Source organism: Phyllostomus discolor, chromosome X (assembly GCF_004126475.2).
Source record: "Phyllostomus discolor isolate MPI-MPIP mPhyDis1 chromosome X, mPhyDis1.pri.v3, whole genome shotgun sequence".
In the NCBI taxonomy this organism is placed as follows: domain Eukaryota; kingdom Metazoa; phylum Chordata; class Mammalia; order Chiroptera; family Phyllostomidae; genus Phyllostomus; species Phyllostomus discolor.
Window position 1 is genome coordinate 21,006,378 of NC_050198.1, and position 22,294 is coordinate 21,028,671.

Sequence of the window (22,294 nt, forward strand, 5' to 3'; positions counted from 1 at the left end):
GAAAGAAGTTTCAAATATTTATCCATCACAGACATCTGAATTCAGTTTTAGAGGATACTGCCAAAGTTTGGAAGTTCTCAGGATTTACCTTCTGCTTTTTTCCATATATGTATTATTTATTTTTTTTTATTTTTTATTTCTTTATTTTAATTGTTGTTCAAGTACAGTTTTCTGCCCTTTACCCCCATCCCATCCTACCCCCCCAGCCCTCCCCACCTCCCTTTCATCTTCCCCCCCCCGCCCCCGTTGTTATTGTCTATGTGTCCTTTATACTAGTTCCTTCAAACCCTTGCTCTCTTCTCCTGAAATTCCCTCTCCTCTCCCCTCTGGTCACTGTCAGCCTGCTCTCAATTTCAGTGTCTTTGGTTATATTTTGCTTGTTTCTTTATTTTGTTGATTAGGTTCCTGTTAAAGGTGAGATCATATGGTATTTGTCTTTCACCACCTGGCTTATTTCGCTTAGCATAATGCTTTCTGGTTCCATCCATGCTGTTACAAAGGGTATGAGCTTCTTTTTCTTTCTGCTGCATGGTATTCCATTGTGTAAATGTACCACAGTTTTTTGATCCACTCATTTACTGATGGGCATCTAGGTTGCTTCCAGTACTTGGCTATTGTAAATTGTGCTGCTATGAACATTGGGGTGCATAGGTTCTTTTGGATTGGTGGTTCAGGGTTCTTAGGATATAATCCTAGCAGTGGAATTGCTGGGTCAAAAGGCAGATCCATTTTTAGTTTTCTGAGAAAATTCCATACTGTTTTCCATAGTGGTTGTACCAGTCTGTAATCCAACCATACTCTCTGCTTTTTTTAATGATCTTGGAAAATATGTGCTTTGGTTTTCTTCTTCCTTCCTTGCTGGGTTGCAGATGGAATCAATATTATGAACACAAATCTCTTTTTGTCATTCCTCTGCTAAAACTCTTCCATGTCACCTCTTCCCTTCAGGATGCAGTACATACTCCTCAAAGTGGCTTTTACTGTCCTTTAAAAGCTTATCTGCTCAGCTTCATGTCTTACCACTTTTGGCTCCAGCAACACTTAGGCCTTTGTGTGTGAACATTTCCTTTTGCTACCATCTGGAAATCTCAGTCCAACTCCCTATCTTCCATGTCCTTGTGTTTGTCTAACTCCTTTTCATTTTCTAGGACAAGCTCTAGATGACACTTTTTCAAAAATCCTTCCCTATTCCCATAAACGTGGAGTAAATACCATTCATGTGCTTCCACAGCATTTTTGTACCTGTTTCACCATCATACATGCCTCATATTGCTATTGCCTGTTTGTTATTCTCCACCAGATTATAAACTGTGGGAAAAGGGCATGCCTCTCTTATCCATAGTTTTATAACTAGCATAAATCCATAGTGTCAAGCACATAATAGTTTTAAAGGAAGTTTTATTTAATGAACAGATACACATGTAATTAATATGTGGCATTTGGAAGGAAGGAAGGAAGGAAGGAAGGAAGGAAGGAAGGAAGGAAGGAAGGAAGGAAGGAAGGAAAAATCATGACTACTTAGATTTACTATTTAAAAATAAGGAAAAAAATTATTTTTCTACTACTTTTCACCTTTCAGAATTTACTGGTAAGCAAGGAATCCTGTCTTAAGAGTTTGATGAAAACAGATTAAAGAAAACTGCGTAATTTCATAACATTGGTTATTTTATTTTACTGTTATGGTGGAGATGATGTCTATAAGTTTTGAATACTCTGTTCTTCAGAATGAATGCACTGTTTAAAATGTAAATTTTTAAAAGTAATAATTATGCTATATTAACTGTATCTAATTAAAAGTAGTTGAATTCTATTCATAGCAAAATTATGCTCACAAACAATGATAATTAAAGTCTATATTTCTATCACTTTAACCCACAAATAAAACTGAAGAATCTGGTTATTTTACTTATAGAGGGTACATTTTTAGTACAGCCCTTTCTGTAATTAAGGAAAATACCCATTAAATTAATTCAATTTTATTTCATTAAAGTATAAATAATACTGTTCATGTGCCCCAGGTCTTCCTAATATTTTTATATTTCTATCCTCAGGGCATTTGCCAAAACTGTTCAACAGTTATTGCTTGACATTGCAGTTGCCTGAGGCTACAGTAACAGTTATGACCAACAAGAATTTGGCCAAAAACTTGAAGGGAAGATCTGGGGAATGAGATGTCCCTGGGGAACGTTCAGGCCACATGCATGTGCAGAGTTGTGCACTTGCCCAGGAAATATCTGACAGGATGCCAGTTTTTTGAGTTCTGTCTCACACAGAGGCACTGTGTGAGCTGGAAATGAAGAATAAGGCAGAGTTATAAATAATTACCCAAGTGGTCAAAGCGTGCCACAACACACTTTGATGATTTATTGTTTCAAGGCATTTAAAGAAATCTGTGACAAATTATTCCTGGCTACTAAGCTAATTAAGCAGGGATGTCAGTGGGCACACACTCCTGTGAATGCAGATTTAGTTCAGAACAGTCACTAAACCAACAAAGAACAAAACATGGAGAAGTACTGATCTGATTTCAAAAATGGCTTATACTAGCATATATAATATACATTTTTCAACAAAAACAGTAAAATTGATGAGGCAAAACAAAAGGAAACAAACAGGAAAGTATGACCCATACACAGGAAAATAAGCAGTCACTAGAGGCTGAAGGGGCCCACAGTTGGCTAGGTAGACAAAGACTTTAAACAAACCTTTATTGTGGGAGACCACTCTGTGTGGCGTGGGCCCAGGTCCCACTCAGAGATGCACAGGACCCAGGCCCACGGATAGGTTTTCCCATGGGGAATCAGGCCTGCAATGTACCTAGGCCACTATGAGTCTTGCTTTTTACTAAAACTCCCTCACCCTGAATTGAGGACATTTACTGCAAAGCAACTTCCTAAAAACCATGCCAATCCTTCCAAGGATGAGTGTGACAGGTTCAACTACTTTTGCCTTTTCATTTGCAAATATCCCTCTTCTGTGATGTGATTACCAGATCCTCTCCTTTGTTTTCTGTATAAGGTAACCACTTAAAGCAAGCCTGTGCATAGTTAATGAGGATCTTCTTGTAATGTGCCCAGTAAGACAATAAAAGCTCACTGGAGCCAGGGCTGACATTTTTGCTCCCCTTGAGAGAAAAGGCATGCTGTCCCTTTTCCTCCACTGGACTCAGTAGTCCATGTGAATTTGTCTCATATTTCATCCATAATGACATGGACCCCACAAGCCGAGGTCCACATCACTTTATAAGTATGTTTAATGAACTCAAAGGAATCTACTCTGAAGAATTAATGAAAAGTTTCAATACACAGGCAGTATCAACAAATATACATAGTAAATTCTGGAGTTGAAAAGTATAGTAAAAGAAAGGAAGCATTTTAATATGCCCAATAATTAATATGGGCTCAAAATATTTTCTAATTTCCCTTGGGATTTCTTCTTTGACATGTTGGTTATTTAGGACTATGTTGTTTAAAATTTCACCTATTTAAGAATTTCCCAATTTTTTAATTTTTTTATTTCTAGTACTGTCACAGGTGGGCACAGGTAACCAGGTTCTTAGTGATCGGGACAAAGAATTGAACCACACACCCAGAGTTTATAGAAGAGAACATGGGAGCAGGCCAACTCCAAGCAGAGATTGACCTCATGGGCTAGAGGGGCTTTATGCTTATAGGGCGGATCCTTCCTGGCTAGTTTTGGTGGGCTTTTACTGAGTATATACAAGTAGTTGCATTACTTTAAAGCTACTGCACATGTGGTTTCCCATGATCCTTCCTGACTGGCCACCAGGGAAAAGGGTCCCACAATGCTATGGAATTAATCCCCGTTTCTCCTGGGGTCCCCCTGTACTAAGTTCACCTTTCCCTAAGCCAGAGAATTATAGCTCTCCATGTTAGGGATTGGTGAAAAGGAAAGGAATTATTTATTCAAGTTATACAGACTAAAAGTAATGACTTAATGTCATCATCGAAATCCCAAAGTCCCTTGAAACACCCACAAACACACACAGTCCTTCCTTCCCCCCTTTGCCCAGTCTGGGGTACCGTATCTCAGGAGAAGAAATAGAAGTCTGTGGCTTAGGCAGCTCTCGGTTTTTCCTAGTAATCTGTGCTCAGCTGGCAGACCTTCCTTAGTTCCCAGCACCATTGGTTGTGTTGCCAGGATCTCCAGCTAAAACCTCGTGGTGATTCTTCTCATGGCTGCTGGGGCGGGGGGGGGGGTGATCCCCCTTTCTGGGAGAGCAATGGTGGTAGCAGCAGCAGTAGCAACAGCACCAAGAGGGCTAGGGCGGAACTCATTGTGTCCTGGCCAGAGCAGATGGCTGCAAGGTTGGCTGAGCCCCAGTGGTGAGAGCACACGCGCAGCTTGCGGCGGCCCGGCAGTGACCCAGTGGTCCCGAGTCACTTACTGGTGGCCCCTTCACGAGGCTGTGGCTGCAGAACCAGCTGGGGCTCAGAGCCGGGCAGTAGAGGAGCTGCACAGTAGAGGAGGAGCCGCAGGCGGCTGCATCTCGGATGGCTGTCTGCAGGGCTGCGGGAGTCCCCACTTTGCTAAAGCCGCATGGTTCTCTTCTCAATGGCCGCCAAGTCTGGGTTTTAAATCCCCATGGCCAATCTTCCTCTGCAGCCCCATTTCCGACTCCTGCCACACTCGGCTTCACATGCCGGAACTTGTATCCTTCCAGCTTCACTGGGCTGCCATCATGAGTCTGGGCAGGCGTGGCCCCCTGTCCTGGAGCCAATCCTCTCTGAGCTCCCACGCAGGCGCTGTAACGCAGGGGACCCCCCCCCCCCCAGTTACATCTAGGTGGGGAAGTTACTTCTGGGTGGGGAAGTTACTTCCATTCCTCTGGCTTAGAGCTGATCACAGCTACTTAACCTATCTATGCAACCAGCCAAAGGCTATAGATATGTTAAATGACCAACCCAGAGGTTAGCTGCAAGGCTGTTGCTATGCAAAACAGCTCTCAATGGCCCTGCTTCATTGGTCCCTTCCCCCAAGCCACACCTGGGGGGTGGGGGTGAGGACATCTTAAAATCACCTGGACACCTTGAGTTCTGAACTCCATTATAAATCTTTCTTTTGGGCACCCTTTGGCTGCACCCTCCTACAGTACCATTATCGTTAAAACACATACTATATATGATACCAGTCCTCATAAATTTATTGAGGCTTATTTTATGTCCAAAGACATGGTCTGTCTTGGAGACTATTCCATGTGTTCTTGAAACATGCTAAAGGGCATCTGTGAAAGTTCCACAACTAATATCATACTTAATGAGAAAACATTTAATGATTTTTTCCCTATGGTCAGGAATAACATAAGGATTTCCACTCTTGCCACTTCTGTTGAGCATTGTACTAGAAGGTATTACCTAGTGCAATTAGTTCAGAACAAGAAATAAAAGGCATCTACGTTGAAAAGGAAGAATATCTCTTTGTAGATATCATGATCTTATAAGTAGAAAAGTATAAGAAATTCACTAAACATGCTATCAAAACTACTATGTGAATTCAGAAGATTAGCAGGATATAAGATCAATATAAAAAATTCTACCATTTATATGTTTACAGTAAACAGTCCAAAGTGAAATTAATAATTTACAATAGCATCAGCAATAATAAAAATGATTAGGAGCAAGTTTGGCAAATCAAGGGTAAAACTTCTGTGTTGAAAATTACGAAACATTATTGAATGAAATTAAATAAATTTCCAATCAATAGAAATATATCCTATGATCATGGATTAGAAGACTTAATAATGTTATGCTGACATTGTTACCCAAATGGATATACAGATTCAATACAATATCAAAATCCTAACTGACATTTTTGCAGAATTTGTTAAGGTAATCCTAAAATTCACATAGAAATGTAAGAGACACAGAATAGAGAAAGCAATCTTGTGAAATAAGGAAAAAAACTGGATGACTCATACTTCCTGATTCTAAAACTTACTACAAACCCTTAACTACAAAACTATATTAATAAGGAAAATGTGATAGTGGCATAAGGTAGGTATGTAGATAAATGGAGAAGAATAGAATGTCTGGAAATAAATCCTTATAATAATAGTTAACTGATTTTTGACAAAGATACCAGGAGAATTCAATGAAACAGAAAAGTGTGTTTAAAAAATGGTGCTGAGACAATTGTATAGTCACATACAAAAGAATGAATTTAGACCCCTAAATCATACTATGTGCAAAAGTTAACTCAAAGTGGATCATAGAACAAAATTGAGTAGATATAATAAATATCATAGAAGAAAATATAGCAGTAAATCTCCATGACCTTGGGTTAGACTAAGCAATTATTTTTTAGATGTGACACCAAAAACACAAGTGACAAAACAATAAATAAATTGTACTTCAAAGTTAGAATGATTGTGCTTCAAATGATGTTTGAAGAAAGTGAAACATCAAACCAGAAAAAAAAGAGAGAAAATATCCACATGCTATGTATCTGATGAGGGCTTTCTTTCCCTTTTTTAAAAGGCTTTTATTTATTTGTTTATTTTTAAGGGAGAGAAACATCAATGTGTGATTGTCTTTCTGGTGTGCCCCCTACTGGGGACCTGGCCTGCAACCCAGGAATGTGCCCTGACTGGGAATCAAACTGGCAACCCTTTGGTTTGCAGGCTGGCACTCAATCCACTGAGCCACACCAGCTAGGGAGGGCTTATTTCTGAAGTATGTAAAGATCAATAATAAAATGACAAGTAATGCAGTTTGGAAAATTTGCAAAGAATTTGAATAGATATTTGTACAAAGAGTAAATTCAAATGAGCAATAAGCAGGTGAAAAGACATTCCGTGTTATTAGTCATTAAGGAAATGTAAATGAAAATCACAATGAGGTACCACTCCACTAGGATGGCTATAATCAAAATAACAGGCAATGAACACTTTGAGAGAAGATATAGCAAAATAGGAACCATCATGCTTTGTTGGTGGGAAAGAAAAATGGTATAGCCATTTTGGAAACCAGTTTTGGAAGGCTGTAACTTAAAAGCTTAAACATTTGAATTATCATATGCCTGAGCAGTTCCACTCCAAGATGTATGTGTGTAAGAAATGAAAATCTATGTCCACTCAAAAACTTGTACATATTTTCATAACAGCATTGTTCATAATAGACAAAAATAGACAAGACTCAAACTTTCATCAACTTATGAGTGAATATATACAATATGCCATATCATACAATTTAATACCATTCATCAATAAATGATGTACTGATATGTATCACAATATAGATGAACCTTGAAAACATTAGGCTAAGTGAAAAGAGCCAGTCAAAAAAGACCACATATTGTATGATTTCTTTTCTTTGGATTGTTCAGAATAGGCAAATTTGTAGAGACCCAAGAAAGGTTAATGTTTGGGCTGTGGGGGGTGGCAAAATATAAATATTCAGTATGCTGAAAATTGGGTTTAACTAGAGTTGTACACATATGTTGCTTAAATATTTTTTATATGCTCTATTAATATTGATGTAGAAATTCATTGAAATGGTTCACCCTTTGTACATTGAATTGCATAGAGAAATGGTCTATAAAAGATACCCAGATTGTCCAAGCATCAGTGGATCTTGCTACGAGTAGCCACAGAAAATAAACATTGTTCTGTTTTGTAAGAATATTTTTTGTTCTATTTTTTGATAGGTCCCATATTTTTCTTTTGTTGTAGGTAGCACTTTTTGGCTTGCTTTTTATTTAAAAATGAACAGTGTTAATGAAAGTGTTTAAATTCCATTTTTTCCTATGCTTTTGGCTTGTTATACTGATTTCATGTAAATATTGATATATAATTCTTGGTTTTGAATTTTTTCCAGGTATCTTCAAATCTTCCAATACTGTGGGGAGAAAGACAAATCACCATAGAGCCTGCTGATAGAGTTCCATATGTTGTACACATAAGGTCTTTGAAAAGTGGAATATTCAAAGGTAACCAAACCATTAATAAAATATTTTTAACTATCACAGTAGTCCAGATATGTAAACAGAAGATATAAAAATGTCATTTACTTTTTCCCATTCTAATAATTGACCCAGAGGGAAATGGAAGCTTTCCATTTCAGTCATTACCTTTCTAAATAATCAGAGCTTTGGGGCCCACATTTTATGTCTAGTGCTGTGCTCTCTTGGCCATTTATTGGAATTTATTTGTGGGACAAATTCCTAAAAATAGAAATACTTAATTGAGGGAATTGACATTTAAAACTGTGATACTTTCAAATAGCTGTACCAATTTATGAACCAGACAGCATCCTATGAGAATGTTTATAGGACTAGATATAATAAAAACATACGTGCACTTAATTGATACATGAACAATAGGTTAAAATCTTTGATAGATATGAAGTTTTCTTACTGTGTGTTTAACAAAGCATTCATTTATACAAATTACCCTGATGGCCCCTGAACAGAATTGCTTGCTTGGGAGTGGGGGTAAAGGTTGTTAGTCTTATAAGCTTTTCCAGGGAGAGGTGGTGAAAAGTGTACGAGAGTAATATGGAAGAACAGAGGGGCTGTGACTCATCAAAGGGATAAGTTATCCTATTTGGAAGAAAATTAAATGCCCCATGGTGGTTGGATCCTGCTGAGGAAATCATTGTAATGTAGGTATACAGATACTAGTTAGAGGTATAGAAAGCATATACCTAGTAGCAATCTTGTATGCCCTGGAAGTAAAGAACTAGCTTCTCATCGCTGCTTGCCTCAATAAAGAATGTTTTAGGAAAGGGTCTATATCCAGCATAGAAGTTATAGAAAGCTGCACCAAAGAAGAAAGTACAGAGTAGACGGGATACCAATCCCATTAACAAGCAGAAGGGAAATTTGAGAATGGCAAACAATGATCTAGTTACTACCTCTGTAACAGAATGTGCTGTGAGGGAAGAACCAACCTGCCCATCCCCACACTCTGCTTAACCTCAGATTTCACCACCGTCATAGTCATTAGCATCTTCTGAAACCTTCCCATCATTTTGCAGACATTTGGCTTTACAAAGCCCATTAATAATTCTCCATGTGATAGGTAGATTTTGAGCTATAGTGAGCCTATTCCAAGCATTTCAGTGAAGTACCATATTTTGTCATATTTTGTAATTCAGATTAAAATTGGTTTTAAGAAATATAAATCTCACTTTCATTTTAATCTTCAAATGCTAATTCTAATGTTTTTTTTAGTTTTAGGATTTTAACTCTTTGCCATTATTTTTGATGAACATAATAAATCTCAGTTTCATTTTGTATAAAAGGCAGTGAGTTCTGTGTCTGAGAAGGAACATAAGAGGAACCTCAAACTATGGAATATTGTTGAATTAGCAATGTTTATGACTCCCTTAAACAAAACAAAGTCCCTGGTCTCTGAATCAGACTCTTAAAGTTATAGAAATGAAGCTAAGAAAAATTAAATAATGTGTTTCTTCATATAGTCATTTTTTGTTGGATTTGGCAGCATTTCTGAGACCATAAAATTTCAATATATAGTTTCACTAATCAGATACAGACTCTTCCTGTATTACTTTGAAGGCCTTTAGCTGGAGGAATGTGGGGACATGAAAGGCAACTCAGGGTATGTTGTAAAGTGAGGATGAATTAACAAATGTTGCTGGTTATACAAGAGATTTTGCAGGCTTCATTATTTTGAAAAATATTTACAAAACATGATTCTGATTGTTCTTCCCAGGGTGATCTCTTAGAATTGAATTAATGTTGCCATTGTGATGTGGAGAAACTGAGCCTGTAAAGAAGGCTAATCCCATTTTTATTGACGTTGCTATTGGAAGACGTCAACAATAATTTAAGTAGTGCAAATGTAATTGCTTCTGAACAGCTGTTAATCTGATAGAATATAAAGAAAAGTAGACTAGAAAGTATTGAGAATGTTCCTATTTGTGCTGTTTAAAGAAGTATATAGGTGTGTATCAGTGGTTTTTAAAAGATCACTTTGTGGTAATTTTCAATTCTGTTTTTATTATATAACAATTATTCACAAAAAGTCTGTAACTGGAGAAGCCTTGATAAGCATAGTAGTTATGAACAAAACTGACATGCAACCAGTTATGCTCTGTTAAAACATTATAATAGATGTTTTTCCTTATAGGTTGGCAAATACTCAATTGAGTTCTACTGTAACATAACTCTTGCCATTCTAACCACCGTAGCCCTTTCCCCATACCCCCTGGACTTTCTGACAGCCTAGCAGCAACTAAAGCTTTAAATACATCACAATGCCACAGGACTTTGATACTATGTTCTCCCTGATTGGTCAGACCTGGAATGTAGGCTTGTTCATTATTTTGAATCTTACCACTGGATACAAAAATAGATGATACGGCTTTTTGAGTCCTAAGAATTCCATCTGGTTAATGGAAATCGATATCCATAAATCATCTCAGTACAAGATATACTTTGATGTACAAAAAGTGTACATACAGCACTGGGGAGGGTTGTAGTGGGAAATATCTATCCCTAACAGTAGGAGTCCTAGAGGACTTCTTAAGGGATAATGGCTTTGATCTGGACCTCAAAACATGAGCTAAGATTTATCAGCCCATTGGTAGGGATGGCATTCCAGCAGAGGAAACACTCATATTATGAACACAGAAAAGACACTTTCTGTAAATAATTAATAGAGCAGTGTGTCTGGACTGTGTGTGTGTGTGGCAGGAAGGCAGAGTGACATACAGTTAGAAATACAGGCAGACTTTGTTGGGCAGAGTTTTGTTTTACTTCTTATTTCAGTGGGAGCCACTGAGGATTACTGAGGGGCCTGAGTCAACTTTTCAGAAAGACAACTCTGAAGGTAATATATAAGACAGACAGAAGAGGCGACAGAGGGCTATCATATCTGAGAGCTCTATCTGTTTTGCAGCCTTTAGCAATATTCTCTTCGATCAGTTCTTAAGATTAGCTTGTGTCTTTTTCCAAAAGCAAAACCCGAGAAAAGGATTTAATTGCAAGCAGTTTATTTGAGAGATGATCACAGGAAGCCCTCTGAGCAAATGGGGAAGTACTGCAGGTCCTCAGATAATGTGGTTTTGTTCAATGTCAGTTGTTTTGTTATAACATCCATGCACTGCCATAAGAACATCTCTCTTGTTTATATCAATTAGCCTATGATAATATTGGTTTTGTTATATGTTGTTCCACTTAAAGTCGCAGAACCTATCAATGGCATTCATTGACAACTTATTGTAAGATGCTGAAGGGAGAAAGTCAATAAAAAGTAAGCCAGATATCAGATTACCCCTGAGACATGGGGAACCTCACTGGGAACCTTCTGAGAGAAATGTCACACCAAAAGGCAAAGAGGTCAGGGCATTTGTCCACTAACTCCTATCCATCATTGATTCAAGTTTGCTCTTCAGGCAGTGAGTCCCCACTGAAAAAGAATCATACAGAACCACTGGTGTGTAAAGGATCTCTCTGCAGAGGGGATTTTTGTGGGGCACTGGGAGTATGTACTATAGTGAGTGTGATAGCATATTGGTCGGTAGGTAAAAATTTTGAGAAATGGATGGATCTGGAATTTTCACATCAGCCGGCAGTGAGTTGCAACTGGGTTTCAAGTGTGCCTGTGTGGAATTTCAAATTTGAATGCCCGCCTGGCCATGGAACAGAAAGCTAGGACTGACCTTTCTTATATGAGAATAAGGGAAGACCAAACTCAGCCAGTGGTAGTGGATTAAAAAACAGAGGGGCACTTTTAAGATAAATAAAAAGGGAAAATGATGCTTGAACAGCTTGGATTTCCAGGGAATCAAACTCTGAGATGGAAGATTAGCATTCAGGACATTTATTGGCAAAATATATTGTGATCAACACTTGTGGAAGGAAAGTTGAAAAGTATGTTGGCCACAGAGGGAAGCTGAGCTTCCATATGAGCTCAGTGATGGGTTCAGTCAACTCATGGGGGCCTCTGAAGCTTAGATGGCCTTTCAGAATTGTCCCAAGTTGAGAGGAGAGGACTGTGCCTTTATACTGCTGTGTTGGTCAGTCATGGAAAGTGGGATACATGCAGAAAGAGGTTTGACCTTGGACAAAGCTTCCTTCTTTCAAGCATGGCAATGCCTAAAGAGGGCTTACCTGACTGATGGTCATCTTCCAGCATCATTCCCAGTAGCTGCAGAAATAAGTCCTTCATTTCTGAAAGCAGATGATATGACTGATGCCGCAGAATGTCCACTGCAGCTGCATTTGATGAAAGTTGAATATGGAGAAATAAGGGGCAAAGGAGAGTCACCTGTGCAATACTTTGGTTACTAAGCAACTCTAAGACAGGTGATACCATTAACTGTGAGAGAGAAACAGTCTGTAAACTAGATTTACTAGTTAGGAAGACAAAGCCAAGTTCTACCTTGATTTCAAAATTATCTTTCTATGTCAAGAAACTTTAGAAAAATGGAAAAATAGTGAGTAGTCAGTCAGCCTGGATATGAAAATACAGAACTGTAAAGGAAAACAAACAAAAACACTATGTGTGAAGGCATGGCAGAGATAATGTGTTAATGACTGAAGGCCTTAAAACATGGTGGCAACTGCTCTCCTTAAAAACCAGAAAGCAACCTCTCTGTTTTGGGTAAATATTAGAATGAAAAAAAGCTAATATTACTTTCCATCATTACAGGATTAGTAAGTAGCAAATTATACAACTGTGATAATGGCCTTTTGCTTATTTGTGGTAGTGAAATGTGTGATGAAATTTCCTTTTGTCTGAAGTAAAAGCTTTATTTTTTGCATAAGGCTAATATTGAGGTGAAAATGGTTAGGCCTTAGTGGTCAGCATACGCTTTAGTAGCTTGTGTCCTAGATCAAGGTCACAGAAGTGATTCCTGCTTGCTCTGTTTGTATGTGTATTTAAACTTAAATTTTCAATTGGGAGACAATTCTCTGAATATCTCTTCCAAAATATTGTAGAAATGGGAATCCCTAAATTTTTTGAATTATGTTTTCTCTCATTGTTAACTAGTACAGTAGTTTTTTTCAGCATAAGTATGGGACTTCATAATTATCCCATAATTACTAATTACTCCTACTTATGAACAACAAATATACTTTTATCTCCAAGGAAAAGGCCTTTAAAGATTCTTACCATCATTAATGGCATTTATTTGTGAAACCCCCCAAAAACAGGAGAAGGGGAAACTCAGGGAGTCAAATGTCTTACCTTTGTCCATATAATTGATGGAAGTACAATAGGAAAAGCCAATAGCAAGGATCATTTATTGAATTATCAGTCATTTAAATGTATAAACACATGTAAGGGTGAAATAATGTAGTATGTTGATCATGGCCTTGGGCGTAAAATGATGCCTAAACATTATACAAAAATATTTTTACACTTAAAACTAATACAATGTTATATGTCAATTACATCTCAATGAAAATGTTTTTATTTGTAAATGAAAAGTTTCATCTATATTTACAAAGAGTGTCAAGTCTTTAGATCAGTGATTTTCAACCCAGTTCAGGGTGCTTGAACTGTTACTTTATGTTAGAAAACTAAATATTGAGAACCCATATTTAAGGTGGTTTCCAGTCATATTAGTAAGCTTAGTATCTACTCTGAACATTCATGATAGAGTAGTCTGGATGTCTCTCTTATCATTCAGGACCCTTGGTAAGCTGGTAACTCCAGAAAGTAGGTAACAATGATCAGTGTTGATGTAGCCAACAATTACCTTGTATTTTTTTAATAACAGTTGAAAGAGCTTTTTAACTTGCTAAAAAAGTGATTGTATTCATTCAGTTCAACACAACTGTGAGTTATAGCTAAGATTTGTTTCTGTGCATTTGCAATTTGGAAGTTCATACGCTGGGGTAAGATCTCTCAGACACTAGCACAAGAAAGCCTTGTCCAAATAATTGCAATCAAGCATTTAGTCAGCTTTGCTAAAGACTTTTAAAATGTATTTTTGATAAACTCTGTTTAATGTCAAAACATGTTTAATGTATGCACAATTAAGTTTTTATGTTAGGCCTATGTTTAAACAAGATAGGATAGTTTTCATAGTTGGTATCCTGCTACTTTCTGAAATAATGCAGTGTCTAGAAGGCAGTGGTACCAGTTGGTATCTTGGAAACACAAATTTAGTGCAGAAATTTTATTTCTAGTATTGTATGTGGGAAGCATTGCCTGTTATGTGTATTTTCAGAATATAATGCTGAGCAAAAATAGTGCTATTTCAATTTGCATTTTTCATTTAAAGCTTGGGCAGTATATTCATGCAAACCACCACATTACAATGGCAAAGTTGTACATTTTTTACTTTGCTATTTCCTTTTTTACTATTATTAGGTTGTGAGGGAATACATTTAGAAGTCAAACGTGACTTCAACCTCTAATTATATTGTAATCTGGTTGTGTGACTTTGGCAATACAATTCACTTTAGTGAATATCAGATTTCTTACATGTAAAATATGGTAGATAATATTAAACCTGTCGGGTGGTTATAAGCATTGAATGGGAATGTATGAAAAGTGCTTATCTAGCAGGCACTCAATGTTTATTACTCTAACTTAGTACACTAACTCCCATTTTTTAAAAAAATTTGCTAACACAATATAGGCCTGGGGGGGGGGCTTCTTTTTACCCACTCTGTCCTGGTTTGTCTCAATGAAAATGCCAGGGAGGGCGCCATCAAAAACTTGGCCAAAACTAAATTTGGATTTTGCTGGCTTATTCCCATCACCATTGTGGACTGCCGCTTAGTTGTACTGGCATAAAAACCAGTCAGATGCCACTGATCTTTCAAAACAAGTATTGGTGGCTGTAAATCATTTTCATTCTCTTTTAAGATGAATGAAATAGTTTGCAGAAGCAAGGTCTTGAGGCACTGTGGAGAGAGCAAATTAGTTTTGCTTGCTCCTCTCATACTTCTTTGGGCTTTTCTCTTTGCTTTTACCATCTCTGCTTTCCCAGGTAGACCATGCTCTGATTTTCCTCTTAGCTTTAGCCATCAGCATGGTGTTACCTTGAGGGCTTGTGAGCACTAGACCTTTTCTTTCTCCCTCTGAACCCCAAATCAAAAAAGTATTAATTCTGTTCTCAAGTCGCACTCAGATGATTGGCTGGAGATCAATTCACTCGTGTTAACAGATCAGCGAGTGATAGCATATACCGAATTTTCTGCCTTTATACAGGGGTGCTCTATCGTTTGACCACCAGGCCAGCATTGGCCTCCAGACCAACACCTGGCATACAACAACAGGTATCCAGTTAGGATTCAATGGAAGAAGCAATACATTACAAAACTGAAATTGTTTCTAAAATATTTAAAAAAATTACTTAGTAGTACAGTAATAGTACAGTCAAGGAAGATTTACAAACTCAGAGGAGAGTGAACATTAGAAAACTGCATATGCTCTGTTGAGCTGGAGGAAGGCACTCCTCCAATTCCAGGGTTTGCTATGAGGCCCACATTTCATCAGCACAAGGTACCCTGGGAATTCTTGAATGTATGTTAGCTCTCCCTGGGAATGTAAGGCAGGCTGTAGATGCTCTATTGAATATAAGTTCAGGTTGGTTTTGGAAGAAGGCCCTAGTGGCTGATTAATTCACCTATGATAGTCTGGTGAAAATCTTTATATTTGAAATTTACACTACACAAGATACAGATAACATTGTCATTGAGAAGATAAAACTTTTATATCTCTCCTCCTTCCCTTTTCTCCCCTTCTTCCCTCTCCCTTGGATTGTTGTCTGCACAGGGGATCAGCACTCCAAACCCCTGCGTTGTTCAAGGGTCAGTTGTGTACATTTTATCATAAAAGTTAGGAGTTTAAAAAAAATGGGAGATGAGCTATATTATACACAGAATAAAGACAGATGTGGCCACAGCATTGGTTTTGTTTTTGTTTTTTTTTTTTTTTTAATCTCTGTTCTTTGTCATTTACAATTGGGGTGCCCAACTTTTGGTGTCTCTGGGCCACACTGGAGGAAGAAGAGTTGTCTTGGGCCACACATTAAATACATTGTGGCACAAAATCACAAACAAATCTCATGTTTTAAGTAAATTTACGATTTTGTGTTGGGCCACATTCATAGCCGTCCTGAGCCACATAGGGCCCGCAGGCTGTAGGTTGGACATCCCTGAACATAATTTTATTTTTCTACCTTGCCTTCAAAGGGGAAATAAAACAACATAAAATTAGATTTAAGGTTAAAGAAATAAAAAAGATAGAAGTAAGGGGGGGTTAGACTTTCATCTTTAATCTTGCTACTCAGATTTTGTAGGGTAGGATATTAGAGAAACAAAACAATGGAAATTCATTTGACCATGTGTAATGTAATGTGCATGGTCCAAATGTTACAGAACAAATAAGGGGTGGGGGGCCTGAGACGATATACGATTACTGAAAGAAGCCCCCAGGTCCGTTATGTCCGCCGCCAGAGGAAAGACGTCCCTCAATGCCAGAGATTTGTGAAAAGGAAAGGAAATGTTTATTTAATGCTATACAAACTTAAAGTAGGGACCTAATGTCTTCACCAAAAACCCTAAAGTCCCTTAAAGCACCCACAAACAGACACAGTCCTTCCTTCCTTCCCCCTTTGCCCAGTCCAGAGTACCGTATCTCCTAAAGCTGTGGGGGTCCCTACTCTGGCAAAGGCACATGGTCCTCTCTCCCCGGACCACGGGAGTCCCCACTCTGCCAGAGCCACGTGGTTCTCTCCCTCAGGGCCGCGAGTCTTCACTCTGCTAAAGCTGTGTGGTTCTCTCCTGCAGGACTGCGCATGATTCCCCCCCCCCCCTCAAATGGCTGCCGTATCTCGGTTTAAATCCCAGCGCCAATCTTCCTCTGAAGCCCCATTTCCGGCTCCTCTCACAATTGGCTACAGCTGCCAGATTCTGGGCAGGTGTGGCCCTGTGGTGTGGAGCTAATTGTCTTCAGGCTCTTTTGGATCTTATTACAGATCCCTATTTGAGGTTCCCCTCTTGGCTGCACCCTGTTACACAAATACTTATGAAAAAAATCTTTTTGATGCAATGGATGTTCCTCCAAGATATTCACAGGTTGATAAAAGCTTAGTCCTACACATGTTTTCCTTAACAGTGTACCTTATTAGCTATAGGCAGTGGTGAAGCGTGAAGCCAGTGCAAGGAACAGGGTGGATGTGAAGGACCCAAGTGCAAAGAGGTCAAAACTTTGTCAAGTTTAACTGTTTCCATGGAAACTTATTTTAGGAGGTTTTTCTAAGGGATAAAATAGTTTAGGTGATCACTGAGCAGTATTCCGAGACCTATTGCTTTAGATCAAATTAAATGTTTCAGAAGCATGTGAGTGATTTTGCTATTTTGCCAGTCAGAAATCTGTTTATTCTGTGGTATATTTGGTGATATTTAGACATGACTTAATGTACCATTTCCCATACTCTATATCAGGGAAATATATATGCCTTTGCCACTAATGACCTGTGTGACCTGGAGTAAGTTACCAACCTTCTTCTCTACAGCTCAGGTTGCTCAGCTTTAAAATAAGTCTAATCACTAATTAACTCATGTGTATGAAAGGACTTAAATAGGTAATGAATGAGAGGCATTTAGCATATGCTGAACATAGAGTGAGCATTCAATAAATGGTTTTTCATTATTTGCCAAAAAAAACATTAATATAAAATAGCTTTGCTCATTCTATAAACTTGAGTCTTTATATTCACATTTTGCAAGATAATGTGAAATTAGAAAAATGATTCTTAATTTTAGAAAATGGCCTGTATATTGAAAATGTTTATTTTATTGATTGTTAAAACAGCATTTTGAAAAAACAGCCATTTAGAGTATTTGGCAGATAAAAAACTCCATTTGTCAAAATACAAGCTTATGCTATTGAAAGTATAATTGCTCTAATTATTATTCCTATTAGAATTTTTTGTAACTCTCTCTTCAAACTGAGAATCTTCATTAAATCTTAGATAGCTGCTTTTGTTCACTACTATTATTTTTGTTGTATGTATAGTGTTTCCAAAACCCTCTAATAATTTTCCTGTCACTCTGATAAACTCAAGCACCAACAATCATGCTTTTCTTTACTCTTCTCCCCTTTTGGATCAGAACAGAGGAGTATAGGGAACAAAGAAATCGCATATACATATACTGTGGAAGAATTATCATCTTTTGAGACACATATTCTTCTCATAGTCAGTATTTACTGCATTTGGTTTGGCGGTTCATTGTTGGTTCATCTGACTACTTGTGTCTTCTACTGTAGCTAATTAATAACCAAAGATAAAGATGAAATTTTAAAATGTAATTTTTAGAAATAAAGTTATAATTCCACTGCCAAGAAACATGTTTTTCTCAAGAAACAGTAAGTAAAAATTAGTGCCTAATTCTGACTAATATGCATTAAGTATCCTTTCAATGAAAACATAGACTACTAAATAGACCTGTAATTACTTCCGTAGTTCTCATCATCCATTTCCTTTTTTTAAAGATACATATTTAATTTCTCATTTTGGTCTGTAATATGTGGTCTTGTTATACCCTTATAGGGCTTTTGAATTGTTTTAAAATGCTTGTCCAGTTCCTCTTTGTGAATGAATAATAAAAATGTAATAACGTTGTTGGAGGAAGAAAAATATTCTCAATAAATAAATGGACTGAAATGAGAAACAGTAGAAAATGTGTACTTTTAATTCTTGAGAGTTTTTCTTAGTATTTGAAGTAATGATTAGATTTTTTTGTCCTGTGCACACCTATTGTTTAATATATGCAGGTTTATCTAAATAACAATTTTATTTAGCAGAATTGTTTTCTTAGTTTCCTTTCAAATTGTATATTGATAATATATAGGAATTTAACTTGTTTTGTGTGTTGATTTTATATCTAGCATATTCTACTTCTGAATGTATTTACTAATTCTCACTTTTTTGTATAGAGTCATTAAAATTTTCTATGTATAAGATTATATCATCTGCACACAGAGATGATTTTACTTTTTCCCTTCCAATTTAGATGTCTCTACTGCTGTATCTCACATAATTGCTCTGGTTAGAAATTCCATTACTATGTTGGATGGAAATGACAAAACCGGACATCCTTGTACCAATCTTAAAATGTTTTCAGTTTTTCACCATTGAGTATAATGTTAGCTGTAGGTTTCTCATATATGGTCTTTATCATTTTGATGATATTCTCTCCTAGTTCTTTATTTTTTTTAATCATGAAAGGCTGATGAATTTCATCAAATACTTTTTCTTCGTCAATCAAGATGATCATATGTTTTTTTTTCCTTCCCTCTGCTAATGTGATATGTTCCACTGATTGGTGTTTGTATGTTGAACCCCTCTCCATTCAGTTAGTTTTCTTTTCTTTTTTAAAAAAAAATATTTTAATTGTTGTTCCAGTACAATTTTCTATCTTTTACTCCCATCCCAGCCCACCCACCCAGCCCTCATCACCTCCCTCCCATTTCCACCCACCCCTAGATTTTGTCCATGTGTCCTTTATACTAGTTCCTTCAAACCCTTCCCCTTTCCCCCTGAAATTCCCTCCCTCTTCCATCTGAACACTGTCAGTGTGTTCTCTATTTCAGTGCCTTTGGTTATATTTTGCTTGTTTCTTTGTTTTGTTGTTTAAGTTCCTGTTAAAGGTGAGATCATATGGTATTTGTCTTTCACTGCCTGGCTTATTTCACTTAGCATAATGCTTCCCAGTTCCACCCATGTTATGGCAAAGGGTACGAGCTCCTTCTTTCTTTCTGCTGCATAGAATTCCATTGTATAAATGTATCATAGTTTTTTGATCCATTCATTTACTGATGAGCACCTAGGTTGCTTCCAGCACTTGGCTATTGTAAATTGTGCTGCTATGAACATTGGGGTGCATAGGTTCTTTTGGATTGGTGGTTCAGGGTTCTTAGGATATAATCCTAGCAGTGGAATTGCTGGATCAAAAGGCAGATCCATTTTTAGTTTTCTGAGAAAAATTCCATACTGTTTTCCATAGTGGTTGTACCAGTCTGCAATCCCACTAATAGTGCACTAGGGTCCCTTTTTCTCCACAACCTCTCCAACACTTGCTGTTTGTTGCTTTGTTTATAATGGCCATTCTGACTGGTGTGAAGTGGTATTTAATTTGCATTGTGGTTTTAATTTGCATCTCTCTGATAGCTGGTGATATTGAGCATCTTCTCAAGTGTCTCTGGATCCTCTGTATGTCCTCCTTGAAGAAGTGTCTGTTCAAGTCCCTTGCCCATTTTTTAATTGGGTTGCTTGTCTTCTTAGAGTGCAGTCGTGTAAGTTCTTTACATATTTTGGATTTTACACCCTTGCCTGAGGTATCATTGGCAAATATGTTTTCCCATACAGTTGGTTCTCTTTTAATTTTAATACTGTTTTCTTTAACAGTGCAGAAGCTTTTAATTTTGATGAGGTCCCATTTGTTTACTCTTTCCTTTATGTCCCTTGCTCTGGGGGACATACCAGTAAAAATGTTGCTGCGAGAAATATCAGATTTTCTTGCCTATGTTCTCCTCTAAGTCTTCAATAGTGTAATGGCTTATATTTAAATCTTTTATCCACCTTGACTTTATTTTTGTGTAAGGTGTAAGTTGGTGTTCGAGTTTCATTTTTTTGCGTGTAGCTGTCCAGTTTTCCCAACACTATTTGTGGAAGAGGCTATTGTTACCCCATTTTATGTTGCTGCCCCCTTTGTCAAATATTAATTGACCATAGAGGCTTGGGTTTATTTCTGGGCACTCTGTTCTGTTCCATTGGTCTATGTGCCGGTTTTTATGCCAGTACTAGGCTGTATTCATTACAATGGCCTTGTAATACAGTTTGGTCTAGCATTGTGATCATTCCTACTTTACTTTTCTTTCTCAAAATTGCAGCAGCTATTCAGGGTCATTTATGCTTCCATATAAATTTTTGAAGTGTTTAACTATGTCTGTGAAATATGCCATTGGTACTTTAATAGGTATTGCATTGAACGTGTAAATTGCTTTGGGAGGTATGGACATATTGATGATGTTAATTCTTCTGATCCATGAACACAGTATATGTTTCCATTTGTTTGTGTCTGCCTTGATTTCTTTCTTCAGTGTTGTGTAGTTTTCTTCATACAGGTCTTTTACCTCATTGGTTATATTTATTCCTAGGTATTTTATTTTTGTTTTGCTATATCAAATGGGATTTTTTCTTGATTTGTGTTTCTGCTGTTTCATTGTTGGTATACAAAAATACCTTTGATTTCTGGATATTGAGTCTATATCCTGCTGTTTTGCCAAATTCGTTTATTAGGTTGAGCAGTTTTTTGGTGGAGTCCATAGGATTTTCTATGTACACTATCATGTCATCTGCAAGCAATGACAGTTTTGTTTCCTCCTTTCCGATGTGGATGCCTTTTATTTCCTTTTCTTGTCTGATTGCTGTGGCTAAAAATTCCAATACTATATTTAATAGAAGTGGTGAAAGTGGACATCCTTGTCTTGTTCCTGATCTTAGTGGAAAAGATTTTAGTTTTTGCCCATTGAGTATGATGTTGGCTGTCAGTGTCTCATATATGGCCTTTAGTATGTTGAGGAATGCTCCCTCTATTCCCACTTTGCTGAGTGTTTTTATCATAAATGGGTGCTGTACCTTATGAAATGCTTTTTGCACATCTATTGATATGATCATGTGATTTCTGTCTTTGTTTTTGTTTATGTGATGTATTACATTTACCGATTTGTGAATATTGAACCATCCTTGCATCCCTGGAATGAATCCCACTTGGTCTTGGTGTTTGATCTTTTTAATGTATTGTTGGATGCGGTTTGCCAATATTTTATTGAGGATTTTAGCATCTATCTTCATCAGCGATATTGGTCTGCAGTTTTCTTTCTTCGTTATGCCTTTATCTGGTTTTGGAATTGGGATGATGTTGGCCTCATAAAAAGAGTTTGGGAGTCTTCCATCATTTTGGATTTTTTGGAATAGTCTGTGAAGGATAGGGGTTAGCTGTTCCTTCAATGCTTTGTAGAATTGTCCTGTGAAACCACCCGGACCCAGACTTTTGTGTGTCAGGAGTTTCTTGATTATTGCTTAAATTTAGTCTGTTGTTATTAATCTGTCCAGGCTGTTTCTTATTTATTCTTCTTTTCAGAGATTATATTTTTCTAGAAATATTTCCATTTCACCTAGGTTTTCAAATTTCTTGGCATACAGTTCTTTATAGTAATTTCTTACAGTCCTTTGTATTTCTTTGGTGTCAGTTGTAATCTCTCCTCTTTCATTTCTGATTGTGTTTGTTTGGATCCTCTCTCTTTTTTTTCTTCATGAGCTTGCTTAAAGGCTTGTTG

The 22,294-nt window shown here is 37.2% G+C and overlaps 1 protein-coding gene across 1 annotated transcript in view; it reads left to right on the top strand.

Annotated features, from left to right (window-relative positions):
- The window catches only part of CFAP47 (cilia and flagella associated protein 47), a 342,408-nt gene that overhangs the window by 221,965 nt on the left and 98,149 nt on the right, over positions 1–22,294 (top strand). The window contains exon 49 of the mRNA XM_028523447.1: positions 7,836–7,947. Within this exon, the coding sequence (XP_028379248.1) occupies positions 7,836–7,947 (112 nt within the window). The remainder of the gene's footprint in view (positions 1–7,835; positions 7,948–22,294) is intronic.